General features: G+C 40.5%; 1 protein-coding gene across 1 annotated transcript; it reads left to right on the forward strand.

The window, feature by feature from the left end:
* Positions 1-18,583: 18,583 nt before the first annotated feature.
* Positions 18,584-19,270, forward strand: LOC132613037 (uncharacterized; the record flags this gene model as incomplete). Its single annotated transcript, XM_060327098.1, has 1 exon — positions 18,584-19,270. A coding segment is annotated over one exon (687 nt), but the record flags the coding sequence as incomplete, so codon positions are not given.
* Between the last annotated feature and the right edge of the window lie 2,455 nt (positions 19,271-21,725).

Genomic DNA, 21,725 nt, shown 5'->3' on the forward strand with positions numbered 1-21,725 from the left:
ATTGTTCCCTTCACCCTAACCTCCAGTACTTGAAACATATCACACCTTAATTACTCCTTTCAGCCTAACAAGATTTAATCACATTCAAGATTCAATAATCACGTTATATCACATCATGCGTATTAAGATACCCTGTGAGGTTTGTGTTGGTACTTTAGTTAGCTGGCAGGCATTTGAAAAATGTCATGAGAGTTCGAATTATGAAGGAAGTCCTGCCATATTTTAAAAGAAAAAATTCTAGAGTTAGTAGTAATTCTTAACCACTATTAATGAATCGAGGAAAATTGTTTCACGATTCTTGTTCATATAGGTTCTACTCAGTTTCATGCTCCTATGTACATGTTTCTATGTAATCATGTATTCAGTTATCATGATCCATGACCATGTTCCCACGTAATCATGTCGAGCTCTTATGTTTCATGTCATGTTTCATCACGTTCATGTATTCATGCCATGTCCAGCCTAAATTCCAATCATTATCTATCATTCGAGGACGAATGATCCCAAGGGGGAGATATTGTAACACCTCATACCTTCGGGCTAAGGTTTGACTCGTAAGATGATAATATAATGGAACCATGATGGGAGGTGTAGAAAGTGCTCTTGAAAACTAATCAATTCTATTACATCCCGTATCCAAGAACTAAGGTTAGACTAGTATCATTGGAGTTTAGCGGAGAATTTGAAAGTTTGTGCGTTTTTGCGAAAATGGTCGACAGCCCTACTTCGGGAACCCAAAACCCCTTTATTCATTGAGCATTCGAGAAAACTTACCACATAAAAGTTGTATCCCTTTGCAATATCTTTCCAGCGGTATTTTTCAGAGCTCAAACGGAGCTCTGTGGTAAGAGTTATTCCTGTTTTACTAATGTTGGTTGGAGCAGAATTTTCAGATATTGGGTTACGTTTTGAGCCTTTTCCTACTCGAATTGGGACTCCTTATTTTATTATTTCATGAAGCAAAAACGTCCCTAACACTATTCTAAACCCTATGAGTCTATTCTGTCTCTCTCTACCTCCATCTCTAAAGAACCTATGCACTCCAATCCTTCAAGAACCGCATGAAACTCATTCTTGCAATCAAGAAAAATTAAGAAACCTTCAAGAGTTTTGTTTGACAATCTTGTTTCTTGAGGTTTCCTCTAAGAAAATATTTCAATCAAGAACCTTTGAATTCTACAAGGTTACATCGTTTCTAAATACTAGAATGAATTCATCCACCCCCACACCATATAAAATCAAGAGTCATGAAGAGTTAGAGAAACCCCTCATATTTTATGTGCACTTTTAATTCGACCAGCCATATTCAATTGATGTTTACCAGTAATCTAACCGTTGTATCAAGTCCAAATTGTAACAGAGTATTCATAACATGTAAGTCTAAAATTTGAACAGTGGAGATTGGATTTGAAGGTTCGGAGAAGTTCCCTTTGAGCCACGAACAGTAGCTACAAAAATTAGTGAAAACTCTTCTTAAGGTTTCAAGTTCAAAGCTTTGGTTTCTTCTTCAAACAATTCAGACCTTTTCTTAAAATTTTTGAGCGACTAAGGTATGTAAAGTTTCTATCTACGTGCAGGAACATCATTGTTCTTCCCCACGCCACGTTCTTCCATGAAAGTATGAGATTATACGAAAACTAGGGTTCTAGACTTGTTCATGATAACCCTAAGTCTATATTACTATGATATACTATCTTTCTATGATTAGTTCGTTATTGTATTTTTGATATTCCATTTTGGTTATTGAGAATTTGTCTGTAATCCATCAAAAACCTATCATTTGCATTCCATGGGTTCTTACATACAAGTTATGAACTATTATGCTTATTTCCATGAAACTCTCACATGTCTCCATGTTTTCATGCAAGTTATATCATGTAATTATATTCATGTTAGATTATATCTACAAACCATGGTACAAGTCATGTTTATGAAAAACCATGTTTTCAGATGCCACCTAATGTTCATGTTTTTGGGAGTTGCACAGATTACCGAGAAGGCTCAGATAGCCTGAAACTACGTTTGCCAGCGTAGGATAAGGATCGCTCCGCCCAGTTAGGACGATCCTTCATATTTTTCCCCATTGAGGAATTTGGATCCAGTCATGTCATGTTCATGTCTTGTACCCCGGCAAGGTACAGGATGGATTAGCTGATCGGGTAGAGATCGGACGCCACGTGTTAACGTGGTGGTTACATGTCGATTATATTAATGCTCTCCCAACTTAAAATGTTTTACTCATGTTATATATGTATTTATGTTCATGTCAGATACTCATGTTCATGGCCAGACTTCAGTTTCAGCTCTTAGCATATTATTCCATGTCCCATGTTATTTCTTTCAGTTGCTTTACATACCAGTATATTCAATGTGCTGACGTCCCCTTTCTATTGCCTGGGTGCCTGCATTTCATGACAGGTATTGATTTATAGGACAACAGATTTGCTCATTAGGAAGTTGCTCGTATCAGCTTTTGGTGAGCCCCATCTCATTCGGGGTTGTGTCTTTACTTATATTTACATCAGTTATGCATTCAAGGTATGCCGAGGGCCTTGTCCCGGTGAACAATTTAGCAGTCAGATTCATGTCAGAGGTTTCATAGACTAGTTAGTTGTCATGTCAGATGTTCAGTTGAGTTAGCCTCAATGGCTACATTACCATAATTCCGCATCCATGATATAATGATAATATTTTCAAACTTATGATTATTAAAATCCAACACCAAAATATCAACCAACACAGTAATAAGATAAGTCCATACAATTAGCAATCAATAAGAGTTACTCAACCCATGTCATTACCACTAACACTGTAACTTACGAATTATATTAATTCTATCACATATCCGTACACACATTCTAAATGGTAATATTTGCCCAAAGAGCCACGACCTGTAGGGGACCCATGGTGTCCATGTACCACTCGCCCCGGAACTGACCTGGAATCAAGAGCCCATAACTAGGCCACATCCTCAGCCCCTGTCAAATGTTCCTTTTCATTAGTATATTATCTTTCTCATCATAATGTATTTCCATTCCACAATCAATTAAAGAATGTGAACATTCAATAAATCAATTTCAAGGAACATAAGTCACCATGTCACAAGTCATATCAAGACTCAACAATCAATTCATCAATAACATGAATAAGGGATTACTTCAAGTCAAGAAGAAGATTATTCATTAACTTCTACTTTATCATATCATAATGGTTCATCACATAATTAATCAGTCAATATCAAACTTAGGAATTTCCAACCACACTTTATGTCTGAAGCCCTAATCATGCTTCTCCTGTCAATTTCATAACATATAAAATTAACTAATCAAAGTCTAACCCAAGTAGATCATAACCTACTTCAAAGCCGAACTGGAACAATACAATCACTACGCAGTAGCTTTCCCCTTTCACAAAGCTTCATAACGTTCAAAGTCTAGCAATCATAACGCTAAGTGAGTAATGGGTCATCTACTCAAACAAACAACAATTGGGGAAGAGATCCCAACTACTTCTACCCTTTTCAAATGGGTGAACTATCATTAAGGGTGAATTTATCATAACATCAACCCCAACCATTAAATTGTTCCCATTCATGGGTTTTCTAATCAATGCAACCATTTTTCAAGCAGTTTTTATGCTAAAGTTACCCACTTTATGGAACCCTAAGTCTCAACACATCATTCTCACCATTAGTAATCAAATTCTCTTCCTAGGAAGTGATAACCTATACTCATAGATGATTAAACAGCAATAAAATCAATAACCCATTAATTATTCAAGAGTTCGCAACTTCTAGGGTTCTATCCTTTCATTCACCATTAGAGAACCTTTAACTAATCATAGAACCTACCAATATGTTGGAATGAACCAAGTAAAGGGTTGAGACTTACCTTTCAATAGTATTTTATCCCTAGCCTTAGAACTTCACCACAGGAGTTCTTGAAAACTGTTTTTGAGTTATGTGGAGAACGGATTCAGAAATAAGAATATAAAACGCTGATTCTGCCTCCCGTCGATTGCTATAGAGGGAAATGGTCGTCTATGGTGAACCTCAATAATTTCCTGGCCCCCCACAGCGGTGAGCCTCGCCCTGCTATGACTAACCTGCTACATCAGTCCCACACCGCTGCAACGGTCCATTTTGACCAGTAACTTTGGTTTTTCCACCAGTTTTCACCTAAAAATCCCAACACCAATCTGAGGCCCTATAGATGCAAACCAAACAAGCACATATACATAAAAACACGCTACGGACTCACCCGTGGCCTCAGAATTTCCATCGGAGGTCTAGTTTACAAAGGCACCCCCATAACAACCTACCGGATCGTTACACATTAACAAGAGGTAGTCACTTAAATATGAAGGATTATAGGTGTGACTTACCTAGGACCAACAAAAAGGGGACTAGACTTAGAGTTTCTAGTCAAACTTAGTCAAGTCTCTTTTCATTTTCTTTGCTAGGGCTCCCCTATATGAAATCATATATTTTTGGACCCTCTAGGATAAATAAGAGGATTAATATACCCAGGTCATTCAGTGTTGTTGAAGCAGTCCTGTAGAGTTTAAGTTTTGTTTCAAAAAGTGTAGAAATCTGTGGATTCTTTTTTCTTTTTCAGTAAAAACTGTGTGTTTTAAGCTGGTAAGTGTTGACTTTGCTGGGTTAATTACCACAAAAATCCCACCTCTTTCTCTATTTGTTGCTGATATATATAATGTATACTGGGTGTATACAGAATATACATAACTTGCATACACCATGGTGTATACGAAGAAGTATATTATGTATACCTCTTTAGCAAATCCTGAAACCTATTTTACTATCCTAAGTGTTGGGCCAAATATGGCCCTTTAAGTGATTATCATATGGGCCTATTTGTTGCTGATATATATGTTGTATACTGGGTGTATACAAAATATACCTGACTTGCATACACCATGGTGTATACGAAGAAGTATATTTTATATACCTCTTTAGCAAATCCTGAAACCTGTTTTACTATCCTAAGTGTTGGGCCAAATATGCCCTTTTAAGTGTTTACCATATGGGTCTGTTTAGGATTTGCTATGACCTGTTCTCAGTCTATGTGACATTTGGGCCTAGCTACACTTGTTTTTACCTTGGGCTTTGAAGTGTTGTGTCTATTTGTTTAAAGTTTGGTAAGAATATATAAACTGTATATATGTATCTGTGCCTCCATTTTGTTGTAATGTTTACTTGATTATAAATTTGTTATTAGTCTCATAATGGAGTTTAGATACTTTCTAACCATAGATTTCTTTTTCCCCCTTCGTGTTTGCATGTGAAATGTCGTAGGCCATTTGGGCCGCTCCTTTGCATTGAAACCTGTAGGGCCTGAGGCCCAACATCACTTCTTTGATCGAGTCCGCGTGAAAATAGAAAGGGAAGCTAACATATTGAAGGCCCAACCATGGGTGAAAATGGTCACTGGTGGGCTTGGGTTGGCCCACCAGTCCAAATTCTCATTCCTTTCCTCTTCTATATTTATGTATATCATCATATGTATATGTAGTGTATATGTAAACAATGATATAGCATATTGGAACCCTATAGGAGTTAGAACGTAGAAAAACACTTAGTATTGTTAGGAAATTGCCCAAATCAGTTTTTCAAACACCCTTAACCTCTAAAAAATGCATGAAATCGATATTTAGTCTTTGATAGATTTTAAAACTGTTTCAAGTTGTTTGGATAAGGCTAAATAGATCTTAAAAAAATGGGATTAATTTATAAGGTTTTCGGGCTCTTTGCCTCTCATGAAAATCGGCAAAATGAAATGACCTAAAGGGGAATTAGTTTTGGGACTTAAGCCCATTTCAGAATTATTTTTATGAAAAATCAGTAATTATTTTCTCTTTTGGGCTTTTAATACAAACTTGGGCAGAATAAAATGGATAAGGAAATAACCTTTGGACTGAATAAAGGGCACCTCCTTTAAAAAACTTGGGCCGTTTATTTCAAGTAACACTAATCAAACCCAGAAATTTTCCGAAAACAAATGGACTCTTTTTACACTTAAACTAGAAAGGGTTTTCAGAAGAAGAGGAAATAGTAGTTGGGCTTAAGACCCAAAGATCTCTGCGACAAAAACAAGAAAAGATCTACATGGACCAAATTGAGATAAGATGGTTTTGATGGGAATACAGTTTGACTTATTAAGCTTCAATTAATAAAAATGGGCTAAGTACAAAACCTTCATATTTCTTTATACATATATATATACTTATCAAAAGGGAGATATACTCCATATTTTCTTATATTTGTAATAAAACCTATAAGTACTAAACTCGTATTATTAGGACCAAATAGTAATGACTCTACTTGGGAGAAATCCCAAGTGTGTCTTGGTCTGGCAATAAAGTGACTTGAACACTTGTACGTATTTTCGAAACCAAAACCCCCCTTTTCCAAGGGGACTTTTTGCCGAAATTTTGAATTTATGACTAGCATGACAGTTTAGTAATATAAAATGTTCTTAGCAAATAATCACAATAAATCACACATTGAAGCTCGTAGGTCAACCGTATTCTACGGATCCTTAATACTAGGGTGCTTGAAACCTTCCCTAGGGGATCATCAAAACTCTTACCTCAAACTCTAGTACTTAAAATGATTTTTCTCTTGTTGAGTAAACCTTTTTACCCGATTTTCCTAATTTCCCTTAATAAATTAGGTGGCAACTCTAAAAATACTAAAATCCATTTAGAGCACCAACAACCTCGAAGTAGCTTTTATGCACCCGCATAAAAGTGAACCGCAACAGTTATTGTGAGTGAGATTTGTGTCCAAGGATGGCACCATTGTTCGATATGTTCTTGTTGACGTTGTTATCATGCTTTCACTCATTCATATATACATTGGGATCGGGTTGCGCGCCGCAACACTTACTTGGATCGGATTGCACATTCCGCAACACTGACTATTGAATCGGGTTGTGTATTCCGCAGCAGGTACATGGACTTAGTGGTCCCTCATGGGTCATGACTGTTGAGGCGACAAGATATTCCGCCCGAAGCGTGTGTGTATAATTGTATATGCATTGCATTCATACCATATACATCGTGCATTGCATTTTATTATCGCTCATGCCTGATTATGTCGTGGATTGTGATTGTATTCTCAAAGACTTGGCATGATTTGGTTTAGTTGCTACAACCATAGGCTGTGATTTTAGATTGATTAAGTGTTTTACTAAATTGTCCATGAGATGCGGGAATAACCTAGTGGGCGTGACTGTGTTCGAGTATTTGAGTGGTGAGATGGTCTGTCATTCCATTTTTGTCCAAACCTATTGACTAGTATGTTGACCTGTGAGTGGTGAGTATATGAGCGTCCTTGAGGGCATTAGTAAATGATGTGGGAATCGGAAAAGGTCATCCTTGTGGCATACTTGTTGAATGTGGGAAAATTTCATAAATGGTAGGTGTTAGGGAACTAGATAACTGTGAATGACTTCTTTAAATTGTGGATCTAATTTAGTCAGGATGAGTATTGTTTTTGTTATACATAAAGTTTGACTTAGAACCTTCCTACCATGTTTATTTGTGATATCTAATTGTCGTTATGTTATTCTATCCATTGTCGGCCTATGATGTTTACCAGTACTAGTGTTGTACTGATACTACTCTTGCTATATCCCATTCGGGGTGTAGAGTCTTACAGGTTGATAGCTTGATTGGAGAGTTTCTGGAAGTCGTGTGGTGCTTATCTTGAAGACCTCCATCATCTTCATCCATAGATGGAGGATGAGTTTTAATTATCTATTTTGAATGTTGACCTTCGAATCTTAGTCGCTCTTGTCCTAATCTAGACAAGGTTTTGGGAAGGTTGTTATATATAAGCTACTTTTGTAATTGATTCTGCTTATTTAAAAAAAAGAGTTATTTTCGCTTTGATTATGTTTATGACTTAATATTGAATAAATCCTATTTTATGATTGGAAATAAGTTACGATTGTGTTTGAGGGTTCGCTTACTGAGGTGGGATTGGTATGTGCCCGCGCAATCCTAAAATAGGTTGTGACAGTTGGTATCAGAGCCTTAGGTTACCGGTCTCACAAGTACAAGAGCAGTGTTTAGTATAGTCTCGTGGAATGGTACGAAAACGTCCGTACCCATCCACGGGAGGCTATAAGGCATTTAGGAAGTCTTCCTTTCTTTTCTTCCTATCGTGCCACTTCAGAAGTTCGAATCCCTAAGACGTGTCCAATTGGTAGCTAGTTGATTCCAATTGGTATCTCTATTAATGTTTTTGTGAGGTGTGGTCTGTTTGTATGTGAGAAGTGATTCGATAAATTTCTAGTGTTGTGCAATCTTGCGGGCATTAGAAAAATGCCATTGTTATTATTTGTCGCCACAGAGGATAAATTTTTCCGCCATAGCGATCCTATGGATTAAGGTTTACCGCCAGGACTTATAGGACCTTTGCTATAGCGTGTCCACCATAGCGGCTTCGCACCCGATACAATGCTCCCCATATACTATTTGATGCTGCCATGGCGTGCGCCCAACCGCCATAGCGGTACAGCCATAGCGGATATGTGTCCGCCACGGCGCACCCTCAGATATGGTCCCAATCCGCCATAGCGCACGATGATCAGCCATAGCGCTACCGCTACAGCGGTAATTTCGTTCGCTACAGCGGTAACAACACCAGTAAACAAGTGTAGCTACTACCATTTTCTGGCCCGTCCAAACTCAACAAAACATTTAGCAAAACAGATTCCAAACACAACCATCCGATAAACATAAAGCCCAACATGGGCAAAAATCATTAGAACATCCAAGCCACCAAAAACAAATCAGAAAACGGAATAATGGCTAGCCCCGAAATCGTTGGCCAGCAACGCTTTCACCTCATCCACCTTGGCACCTAACACCTGAAATGGCCCATGAGCGGGAGGTGCTCCAGAATCATCTCCCTGGCTCTCACTAGCCCCAGCTATGGCCTGCGATTCCCTCTTTCTATGCTAAACAACTGTACTATGTCCCCTCACCAACAGCGGATGAAACTGGATATCAGACTCCACCCACTCATCTTCCCCCCTCAGGGGAACCTCAGCCTTCACACACTAATCAGTGATAAGCGAAGGGAACACCAACTCAGACCTCCTCCTGGCTCAGACACGAAATCCCTCCACTCCTCAAAAATATGGTGACCCACGTTCACCGGGACACCATCCAGAATATAGGCAATCATGAGCGCCCGTACATATGTGGCAACAGAAGTGTTGCTCGAGGGGCGCACTCGTCACGATATCAGATTCAACCACCTCCTTGCCTCTGCAATAAAGTGATGGTTAGTGTTACACTCCGTAAATTGAGGTTAGGTAAATATGTAAAAATCTAGTGTTAAGATGATATTATATCTATATGAATCCATTCTTGATGAATTCGGGTGGAAGATGGTTGTTTTGAAGTCAAACCAACAATTGAAGTTCTTAAGGGCTCTTAAATTCGCCTAAGTTTTGGTAGGTCTATCTTCTGGGCGATTTTCGTGAAAATTTGGAAACACTTCCTTGATGACGGTTTTAGATCTTTGAAATAGCTTTCCAATGGTAGCTCGCCCAGCCCGAGAAAAGTTATGTACAAAAAGTTATGTCTGTTTTACTAAAGGGCGCCAAAGTAGGAGATTTCACCCAAAGTACGCCCGGAAAGTACAGGACGTACTTCTTCTGTTTCTGGCAGAAAATGGGGTTTAAAATGGGTATGGTCTTATTTTTTATCCATTTTTTTCATTCTTCCAAACCCTAAGGACAGAAATCATCCCTCCAAGTCTTCAAATCAAAGGTAAGAACACCCTTAACATTACTAATCTATTCTAACATCAAACCCATGATTCTTAACATGATTCTTGTGACCAAAACCTTGGGTTTGCAGCGTAATTCTTCCCAAAGTGATTCAAGCTAGGGTTTGGGTGTTCTTCATTAGGAAAGTGAATTGTTAAACTTTGTTTAACGTACTAAGGTATGCCTCTTTTAAAATCATTCCTGACTATAAAGGTGATTTGTATGTCTCTTTAAAAATAAAATCCTTTTTGAATATAAAGGTAATTTATATGTCTCTCTTTTAAAAACTGGCTTTGGATGTATGTCTCTTTTAAAAACATTCTTGACTATAAAGGTGATTCGTAGGTCTCTTTTAAAGTCATTCTTGACTATAAAGGTGATTTGTATGTCTCTTTTAAAATCATTCTTGACTATAAAGGTGATTTGTATGTCTCTTTAAAAATAAAATCCTTTTTAAATATAAAGGTAATTTATATGTCTCTCTTTTAAAAACTGGTTTTGGATGTATGTCTCTTTTAAAATCATTCTTGACAATAAAGGTGATTTGTAGGTCTCTTTTAAAATGATTCTTGACTATAAAGGTGATTTGTATGTCTCTTTTAAAATCATTCTTGACTATAAAGGTGATTTGTATATCTCTTTAAAAATAAAATCATTTTTGAATAGAAAGGTAATTTATATGTCTCTCTTTTGAAAACTGGTTTTGGATGTTAAAGATGATTTGTATGTCTCTCTTTTATAAACCTCATCATCGATGTATGTTTTCTTGAATAAAGAGGTGAATTTCTCATGCAAAACCCTAGTTCCTTGTTTTGATTAATGGTTAATGTGCGTGAGGGGACAAGCCCATATTAAACCTTGATTGTATTATCCTCAATATACGTATATGAAATCATAATCGTTTTCTTCTATAAGAGATGATCTGTGATGATGGTTAATTGCTGGTATTGATGATTTTACAAAGGAAGTATGACAAATGAATCTTGTTTAAAGAAGTGGAAACGTTTTCAAGATTATCTATGAAATTATGGATTTTCGTAATGGCATAATGAACTTTAATACTATTTGATGGTGTGACTACCTTGAGACAAATTGTGAATCAGCTTCCATGCTATGAACTTTGTTGTTGTGTTTGGCCTAGCTACTCGGGAGGAAGGGTAGCCACTGTGGATCCAAGTATAGCAATTGCCTAGCCATTCGGGAGGAAGAGTGGCCACTATCGAGTTCGCTACCCGGAGTGCGGTTAATGCCTAGATATTCGGGAGAATGGATAGCCACCGAGAATTCCATATTCCGGTGTGGTGCGCTACGACAACGGAATCTCTATGGTCATCCCTTCGATGTGATTGATTCTTGGGCCTGTATTGGCATTTGTGATATTCTTATTCTCTCATGGAACTGTTGTTGACAATCATGATAAATTTGAAAGGCATAATTGAAAGTTGTAACTTCCCAAAAGTCTATCTAATCGGTTTTGACAATTCTTATTGAGATACATAAGCTGAACACCTGTTTTTATATTGATTAATCGCTTTATAAACTGTTTAACAAATGATATCAAAAATCATAAAGTGTAATGGCCGTTTTTATACTATCTTTTCAGAACAAATTTCTTTATGTATGTTAGGTAACGAAAGTGCTCAGGCATACCATTGTTGTTTTTGATGGTATGTTAGGTAACGGAAAAGAGCAGGTTCGTGATACTCTCGACGCTTAGGAGAACTTGTTGCTGTTGTTGATTTGGTGAGCCCACATCTTTGATCGTGGGACACTTCTTGTTTAATTTATTATTCTAGATTTCTGGGCTGCGTCCCGAAGTTAGATGATTGTTGTGTCTCTTAGAAGCTCCAAAGGTAGTTGTCAGAATTGTGGGTAGGTTGTCAATGTCTCGTACGACTTAATGGGTGTTTGCCACGTTTATGACTATTTACTTACATTAGACTTCCGCTGATCTTATTTCATAATTGTGATCCTAATATATGCAGTGACTTATAACGTTGTTTAATTTAATAAGGAAAGATTATTAAAAAGGAACTTGATGTTACATTTATTTTATAAACTGTTGGAGGCGAATATTGAACCTGGCGGGTTCAAGTGTTATTATTATGTCGTTTAGGTTCTTCCGATATTGTTCATGATGTCGGATGCCAGTCACTTCTACGGTGGGTTTTGGGGCGTGACAAGTTTGGTATCAGAGCCCAGGTTTATACGTGTCCTAGGATGTGTTTGTGTCTGTGGAGCTGTGTCTACTGGAGCCTTTTTCATGCAGACTGGCCACCTGTATGATGAATGACTACCAGGACATTTTAGGTGTTTCTCATTCTTCTTGATTCTAGATGGTACAGAGTCACTGAAATTGTGTCGTAGGTTCTTGGTGTATATGGTCATTTTAGGTTTGGTTGTTGATAAATTGAGGCAGGCATAGAAACAAAAGTAGTCCTTGTTACAATGAAAACTCTGCCAAAATCTTGTTAGGCTAAAAGGAATCATTAAGGTGTAATACGTTTCAAGTGTTGGCGGTTAGGATAAAGGGAAAAATTGAGGGTCTATTGTAGTGAATTAAGAAATATCGTACATTGAGGTTATATTCTTATTGGGTCAAAAGATCTGTACTATTTTGATGTTTTGATATTTCGCACAAATATCATGTTTTGTGTCGTATTACAGCTTCTTCTTATGACTTTTATCTCTTAATTCATGACGTAACCGTCGTATTTGAACTTATGTTGTTATATTTCATGTGAATAGGTACGATGAAGACAAACGATTGAAACTGTGCTTGAAATGATTGGAATTCGTAGCATATGGCGATTGGCTGAGGGGACGAGTCGAAAACCGCAAAGGATGCACTAAAAGGAGATTTAATCGACTGAAGAGACCTCGCATTCCTTCCGCATCGCGGAAGCATCGCGAGAAGCCTAAAAAATTCAGGCCATCGAGGCGCATCGCGTGAAGAAAGCGGAACTACCAACTCAGACATCAGCATCTCGCGATACTTCCGCATCGCGGAAGAAAATCGAGAAGCCTCAGTACTCTGCGCGATCCTTCCGCGATGCGGAAGGAAAGCGGGGATCTGCGGAAGTTCTCCCGATTAGACTAGGATTTGGATTCCTTATTTGTTATTTTTACCCTAGCCTATATATAGACGTTTTAAGAGCTGAGAACGGGGTGCTGGGATTATTCAAGGATTTGTAAGCCACCGTTCTCCTTTTTCTCTCTCTAGTTACTTTACTTTTCATCTTTTTTCAACCCTAGTTTATTCATGGCTTCTTTTGTCTATGATCGAATCATGAGTAGCTAAACCTCTTAGTCTAGGGTTGTGGCGAAAGACTTGAAAGTTGATTCGATGACAATGATTATCTGTTGATTTTCCATATTTTGGGTTGCTTATTTATTCTTGATTTTAATTGTCTGATTATTTGGCCAATAGTTAGACACTATCTGTGGTGCGTGAATTGAACTTAAGAAAGGGAATTCACGTACGTAATAAGAATAAATAGAGTTTGTTCGATTTAATCATTTCGCTAATGAGGATAGAGATATACCCTTTAGCCTTACTTAGTTGAATACGGAGAAATAAATGCGTTCTTGTTACCTCTGATGACCATAGAGATATAGGCGTTATAGTAACATCTACAAGCTTGTGGGTAGTTCGAGAGAATATCATAAAGCATAATTAACCCGTTAACTAGTAACCCAGGAAATACAATAGGTGGAATTGTCTGAAGATCAACTGGATTGTCGAAAGCCATAACCCTAGATCTTTCTCTCATCTGAAAATTCTTACAATCTTTGTCAACATAGTCCCAGTCATAAAAACACCCATCACAAATTGTTTACTTTTAAGATTTAGTTTAGTACAACAAACAATCTTGATTTTCACTTTCTTGAATAGTTTCATTCGAATTTGAATTAGTTTAACAGTAAAATCTAAGTCTCTGTGGGATTGATATTTGGACTTAACAGTCTATATTACTTGTACGACCACGTATACTTGCGTATGCGTTTGCGAGCAACAAGTTTTTGGCGCCGTTGCTGGGGACTTAGAAAAATTTACTGTTTTTCTAATTTCAGTTTGTTTTTCTATTCAAGTCTTTTTTTTTTCGTTGTTCTACTTCTGATTCTTCAGGCTTCTCTGGTTTATGCCATGCACCAGAAGTTCAGGACAACCGTTAGTGGATCTTGATCAAGAAATCGAAAGAACCTTCCGACGACAGAGACAAATGGCTAACGAAGCAACAAGACTTGCTCTTGAACAGGCAGAAAGGGATAGAGCAAGAAACGCAGATGAACAGAGAGAGAGAGAAGTTGCGAGGGCACAAGAACAACGAATTCTGTTATCCAGTTATGCTAGGTCAAGTCTGGCAACCATTGCTAAGGCTATTGTTAGGCCTGACATTACTGGAAATTTCGAGCTAAAAGAAGGAACAGTGCGGCTGGTGCAACATACGTGACAGTATATGGGTAAATCTAGTGAAGACCCGCATAAGCACTTGATGCAGTTCGTGGAGTTAAGAGAGAATTTCCAATATAGAGATGTTCCCGATGATTATGTGAAGTTGTCCTTATTTCCATTCTCACTTATTGGCGAAGCAAGGGAATGGTTGACGAATCTACCTGCAGGTTCCATCACTTCTTGGGAGATATTATCAAATAAGTTTATCGACAGGTTCTTCTCACCCAAGAAGACAAAGGAGCTGCGAGGAAGAATTTCTAACTTCACTCAGAGAGATTCCGAATCTCTACCACACGCTTGGGAAATGTATAAGGGCTATCTGCGAAATTGCCCCCATCACATGTAGCCAAAGGAGATCATTGGTAACTATTTCGTAGAGGGTCTTAACCATGAATCAAGGGCCCTGCTGAATGCTTCAGCTCAAGGTCATATATTAAACAAAACATATGAAGAGATGGAAGATCTCCTTGAGATGATGTCTGAGGGTCATCATGAGTATAACAAGACTAGCCGGGGGTTACCACAAAAAGCTGCTGGGGTTCTTAAAGTTGATGATGTTGCAGCTATTCGGGCTGATATAGGTACTCTTACTAACATGATGTTGAGGGTGTTTCCTCAAGCTCAACAAATTCAACTAGTTCAACACATTCAGCAAGCAGCATGTGTAGGTTGCGGTAAACCTCATGATTATTATAATTGTCCATTGAATCCAGAGTCCGTCTACTCTGTGGGACAGCAGAATCGTGGTACTGGAAATCAGGGGAACTATTACGAAAATAATTACAACACTCCATTTGGAAAGCAGGATTTCCACAAGCCGAACAATTATCAGCAACCTCAAGCTCAGCCAGCTAACAATTTAGAGGAGATGATGAAGCAGCTCATAGCTCAAAATCAGGTGATGCAGCAGCAAAACCAGAAAATTTAGAGTGAGATGCAGAAATCTATTCATGAGCTTGAGCGTCACATGGGGCAGATGGCTCTTATGCAGAATGACAGACCTCCGGGTGCTCTTTCGAGTGATACTGAAAAGAACCCAAAAGAATGCAAGGCAGTCACCTTGAGGAATGGTAGAGAGCTAGAAGAAGTGCCGCCGAAAACGAAGAACAAAGCAGAGGCAGAACTTATTCCTGTTAAGCGAGCTGAACCAAAGCAAACAGTCGCAGAGCAACATGTAGAGGAAGTGGTGCGACCACCCCCTCCCTTTCCACAGCGACATCAGAAACAGAAAGCAGATTCGGCTTGCAGGAAATTTCTTGAACTCTTAAAACAGGTACACTTCAACATACCTTTGGTGGAGCTTCTGCAAGAAGTCCCAAAATATGCGAAATATATTAAAGATGTGGTCGCGAACAAACGGCGTTGGACAGAGTTTGAGACAGTTGCACTTACTGAGGAGTGCAGTTCTAGAGTGAGGAATAAAATCCCTCCAAAGTTGTAAGATCCGGGCAGCTTCACAATTTCGATTACGATTGGAAACATTGAAGTTGGGCTAGCATTGTGTGATTTGGGTGCTAGTATTAATCTGATGCCCACCTCTGTGTTCCGAACGTTGGGTTTAGGACAGCCTAGGCCAACCACCATTACTTTGCAGTTGGCTGATCGATCTGTTGCTTATCCTGATGGTATTATTGAGGACGTTCTTGTGAAGGTAGGCCCATTTATTCTACCGGTTGATTTTGTGATACTTGATTATGAGGCAGATAAGAGTGTTCCTCTCATCATGGGGAGGGGCTTTTTGGCTACTGTTGATGCTGTGATCCGAGTGAAAGATGGGAAGATGTCCATGACAGTTAATGGGCAAGAGGCAACTTTTGATGTGTTTAAAGCCACACGACTTCCATCCTATTACGAGGAGTTGAAGATGATTTCTGTGGTGGAACCCGAGCTCACAAATGCTGAATTAGATCACTTTCTAGCCTCGCGAGATCCGTTGGAGACAGCTTTGGTGTATGGGGAAGATCTGAAGATTGATGCAGAAGTGGAGGAGTGTCTTAGCATTCTTGACACTTCATGTGCTTATCTACGAGCACGTACACCGTTCGAGGAGCTAGACAGACCAGAGTCTTGGAAGAAGCCGAAACCATCTACTGAAGAGGCTCCCATTCTTGAGTTGAAACCATTGCCTCCTCACATTCGCTATGCTTTCTTGGGTAGTGGAGACACATTGCCCGTGATCCTCTCTGCTTACTTGACTGATGTGCAGGTTGAACGTGTATTACGAGTGCTAAGAGATCGCATCCGAGCCCTCGGGTGGTCAATAGTTGATTTTCAAGGTATTAGTAGCTTATTTTGCATGCACAAAATTTTACTAGAGCAAGGCAGCAAACCCAGTATTGAGTGTCAGAGGCGACTGAACCCGATCATGAAGGAGGTGGTAAAGAAAGAGGTAATCAAGTGGCTTGACAGCTGCATTATTTATCCCATCTCGGACAGCAATTGGGTGAGTCCTGTACAATGTGTCCCGAAGAAAGGGGCTATAACTGTGGTGGAAAACGAGAATAACGAATTGGTGCCTCAACGAACTGTTACGGGCTGGAGGATATGCATCGACTATCGCAAGTTGAACAACGCCACCAGAAAAGATAATTTTCCTTTACCCTTCATGGATCAGATGCTCGACCGATTGGCTGGGCACGATTATTATTGCTTTTTGGATGGTTATTCGGGTTACAACCAGATCATGATTGCGCCTGAGGATCAAGAGAAGACCACATTCACATGTCTATATGGCACATTTGCATTCCGGAGGATGCCTTTCGGTTTGTGCAATGCTCCTGGTACCGTTCAGCGATGCATGATGGCTATCTTCACTGATATGGTGGAAAATTATGTGGAGGTATTTATGGGTGATTTCTCTATTTTTGGAGATTCTTTTGATGACTGTCTAAATCATCTTGATGCCGTGCTAGCTCGTTGTGAAGAAAACAACCTGGTACTTAACTGGGAAAAATGCCATTTCATGGTTCGAAAGGGAATTGTTCTTGGGCACAAGATATCGAGCAAAGGAATAGAGGTCGACAAGGCAAAAATTGAAGCAATTGAAAGATTGCCACCGCCCGTTTCAGTTCGGGGAGTGCGCAGTTTTCTTGGGCATGCTGGCTTTTACCGACGGTTCATCAAAGACTTCTCTAAAGTTGCTAATCTACTGTGCAAGCTTTTAGAGAAAGATATGAAGTTTGTGTTAAATAAAGCCTGTCTGACAGCTTTTGAGGAGCTGAAACGAAGGTTGGTGTCTGCTCCTATTATCATCGCACTCGATTGGTCTCTACCGTTTATCTTAATGTGTGATGCAAGTGATTTTGCTGTGGGTGTTATCCTTGGTCAGAAAAGGGACAAGATTTTTCATCCTATTTATTATGCCAGCAAGACACTTGATGCAGCCCAAATGAACTATACTGTCACAGAGAAGGAGTTATTGGCAGTTGTCTATGCCTTTGACAAATTCCGATCATATCTGGTGGGCACGAAGGCGATTGTCTACACTGATCACACGGCGGTTCGTTATGTTTTTGCAAAGAAGGATGCAAAGCCGAGGCTTATTCGTTGGGTGTTGCTGCTGCAAGAGTTTGACATCGAGATTCTTGATCGAAAGGGCACAGAAAATCAGGTAGCAGATCACCTATCACGATTAGAAGATCGGGAACATATGGATGAAGCATTGGCAATTAAGGAGACTTTTCCCGACGAACAACTCTCTGCTCTTAAATCAGCTGAGGTGCCATGGTATGCAGACATGGTGACCTTTATAGTAAGTGAGGTTTACCCCCCGGGTGCTAATCACGAGAAGAAGAAGAGGATCTTGCATGACAGTCGTTTCTATGTGTGGGATGAGCCTTATCTCTACCGGGTTGGCACAGATAAGCTGATCAGAAGGTGTGTTCCAGAGGAAGAGGTCTCAGCGATTCTAGAAAAGTGTCACTCATCACCCTATGGAGGACATCACGCGGGTGACAGAACGGCTGCAAAGGTACTTCAGTCTGGGTTTTACTGGCCCACTTTGTTCAAAGATGCTCATGAATTTGTGCGAGCATGTGATAGCTGCCAGAGGACCGGAAATATCTCCAAGCGTCATGAAATGCCTTTGAAGGGTATCTTAGAAATTGAGTTGTTCGATGTGTAGGGTATCGACTTCATGGGTCCCTTCATACCATCCAAGGGGAATAAGTACATATTGGTGGCTGTAGACTATGTCTCGAAGTGGGTGGAAGCTATTGCACTTCCCACCAATGATGCTAGTGTGGTGGCGCGATTTCTGAAAAAGAACATTTTTACAAGGTTTGGGACTCCTCAGGCCATCATCAGTGATCAAGGTACGCACTTCTGCAATCGGCTCTTTGATAAATTGCTGCTCAAGTATGGGGTGAAACACAAGATAGCGACTGCTTATCACCCTCAGACGAGTGGTCAAGTGGAGGTATCGAACAGGGAAATCAAGAGGATTTTGGAGAAGACTGTGAGCGTAAGTAGAAAATATTGGTCATTAAAGCTTGATGACGCTCTGTGGGCATACAGAACAGCGTATAAAACTCCGATTGGTACATCCCCCTATAAGCTCGTTTTTGGTAAGGCATGTCATCTACCAGTCGAGCTTGAGCATAGAGCATATTGGGCCATCAAGAAGCTGAATCTCGACATGGTTCAAGCTGGAGAGAAGAGACTGTTGCAGCTGCACGAGTTGGAGGAATTTCGCTATCCTGCTTATGAAAACGCGAAAATGTATAAGGAGCGCACCAAGAGAATTCATGACAGGCGCATCCAATCTCGTGACTTTGAGCCTTGGCAGTTAGTATTGCTATATAACTCCAGGCTGAAGATTTTCGGTGGAAAGCTGAAGAGTAAATGGTCCGGACCATTCGAGGTAGTTCGCGTGACTGCACATGGTGCAATCGAGCTCAAAAGACCCATCTCGGTTGAGACATTCTTGGTGAACGGGCAGAGAGTGAAGCATTACTACGGGGAGACCACTGACCGCGGCAGGACCACCATCGATCTAGAAGAGGCTTGAGGAAAGCCAGCGTCGTGCCGCGACATTAAATCAGGCACTTCTCGGGAGGCAACCCTTGTTTTAAAAAACAAATGTCGTGCCACGACCTTAACTAAGGCGCTTGTTGGGAGGCAACCCAACATTTTGTAGGATATAAGTCACGTTTGTTCATGATGCAGGAATTGGGCGAAAAAGAAGAAAATAGACAAAGTGCCCAGTGATTTGCGCTTTCTGCCCGCGACGCGGGCAGATCGCGCATTAAAAATCAGAAGTGTTCATTGCTTTACGCGATCCACCCGCGATGCGGACAGATCGCGTGGAGTTCTGTAGCTTTGCACGATCCGCCCGCGATGCGGACGGATCGTGCGGGTCGACCCGGTTTGTATTTTTTTTTTCGTATATAGGGCATACGACTGCTCCCCTCTTTTCATTCTCATTATACAATAATCCCCCAACTCCCCCCATTCCCTTTAATACGAAAAATACCCATCCCCCTATTCCCTCTCTCACACAACCAACTTCAAGTTGCTTTAATCCATCCCACATTAACATCACAAGGTAAGTGTTCATCTTCCCTATTTTCTTTCTCCTTGTTCTTGTTGGTGGTATGTGTAAAGTAGAGATATGGGAGTGGGCGAATTGTGGGCGGGGATTGGTATTGCTTGTGTAATAGGTGTGAATGTGGCTAGAATGTGACTCCCATTGCATAAAGGAGGGTTCTTCAACCCACCATTGTTACCCAAAGTTAAGGGACGATTTTACGCCCACAAGGTGTTCGATAAAAGTCCTAAACCAAGTTTTTGTGAAATTGTGAAGTCTTGGGGTAGCAATGAAACATTAACTGAGCATAGGAACCCTTGTGAAATTCATCTCACCATGAAATTCGAATTGTGAGGGTGGATTGGAGAATTGTGATTCTTTTTTCGTCCCAAGCCCTACAACATGACAATGGAGTACTTTGTTTTTGTTTGCTAGGTCTTGTAGGAGTAGTTAACTTCTTTTTATTTTTGCTTTCATAATATAGTTTGAAGTAAGTGTGGGGTTGTGCCAAGACCCTGTCGTTACTGACCTATACCTCTCGTTTGGTAATGCATTGTTTTGCAGGCAAAATGGTTCACGCCAAATCCAAGGGCAAAGCTGTCGCCTCCTCCTCCCAGGGTACAAAAAGAGGGCGCGCACAAAACCCGCCCAAAGAGAAAAAGGGGCAAACATCCAGAAAAGGCAAGCATCCTGCGGTTGTCATTCCTCCGGCAACTAAAAGGACAACCAACCCCCATCTCGCGAGGGAAGGAGCAGAGTGGTATGCGGGGTTTGACACCTCGAAGGGGTACACCCATGAGCGAGCAATCAGTCGAGCCCCTCTGAAGAAGAATTTTTGGGATATCCATGACCGTATAGTTGCCATGGGATGGACGTTTGTGTTTGAGAAATCGGGCCCAGTGAACATCGATTTGGTCATGGAACTCTATGCTTGCATACCAACCCGCAGGATTCCTGATTCTGTGTTCTTTCGGAGAAATTGGGTGCCATTGACAGCATCAACTTTGTGCGGGGCCATTGGAGTCCCGGATGTGCCTGTTGAGCCATTACTAGAGTTCATCAAAAGGCCTGATTATAGGGCTATCCGGGAAACTCTGTGTGGGGCCAACTCAAAAGCTCAATGGGCACGATATTCAGGGCCTCTTCAGAAGCATCGAAGTATGAGCATGAGCAACTTTTGTAGAGAGGCCCGAGTGTGGCTGCGCCTCCTAAATGCGAGAATAATGCCACTTGATCACTTCTCGGAGGTACAACGGGAGAGAGTGTGCATTGTGTACTTCCTGATGACAGGGCAGCCGGTGAACATAGGGTATTGGATGCTGCAAGAAATTCGCCGAGTGCGTGCTGGGAAGTCAAAAAGGCTAAGTTATGGAAACAGTCTCACTTCCTACCTAATGCAGCTCGACGAGGAGTTACCGTACTCTACTGATAGAGTACTTGAGGCGCCCATTGACCCGCTTGACATCTCCAATGTCATGGCCCCAGCAAGTGTATCCGGACATCACTTGACTCCGGCAGAGGAGAGGTCTGCCCAGTCCACCGTACTAGCTCAGCTTTACTCGGGGATGATGGTTGCGAGTGAGCACTTTAATATTGATCTCACAAGGGTCTTTATTCAGAACCCACACACCCCACATTCTCGGGCGCTGGTGGGCGAGCTATCTCAGTTACCCGCGGATGAGGACGAGAACTCGGCTGATCGAGTAATGGCCCCATTTGATGACGAGGAGGAGGTAGAGTCGCTGATGCAAGGCAACGACAATGAAGAGGAAGATGACGCCGAGCCAGATGAGGGCGAGGCTGATGAGGAGGATTTCCTCGATGAGGACGACTAGGCCCTAGTGGGCCCCAGGGAGTATTTCTTACCTTACTTGCTCTTTATTTGATTTCAAATATACATGCATTGAGGGCATTGCATAGTTTTAAGTCTGGGGTG

The sequence above is a fragment of the Lycium barbarum genome, chromosome 10 (genome assembly GCF_019175385.1).
Source record: "Lycium barbarum isolate Lr01 chromosome 10, ASM1917538v2, whole genome shotgun sequence".
NCBI classification, from domain to species: domain Eukaryota; kingdom Viridiplantae; phylum Streptophyta; class Magnoliopsida; order Solanales; family Solanaceae; genus Lycium; species Lycium barbarum.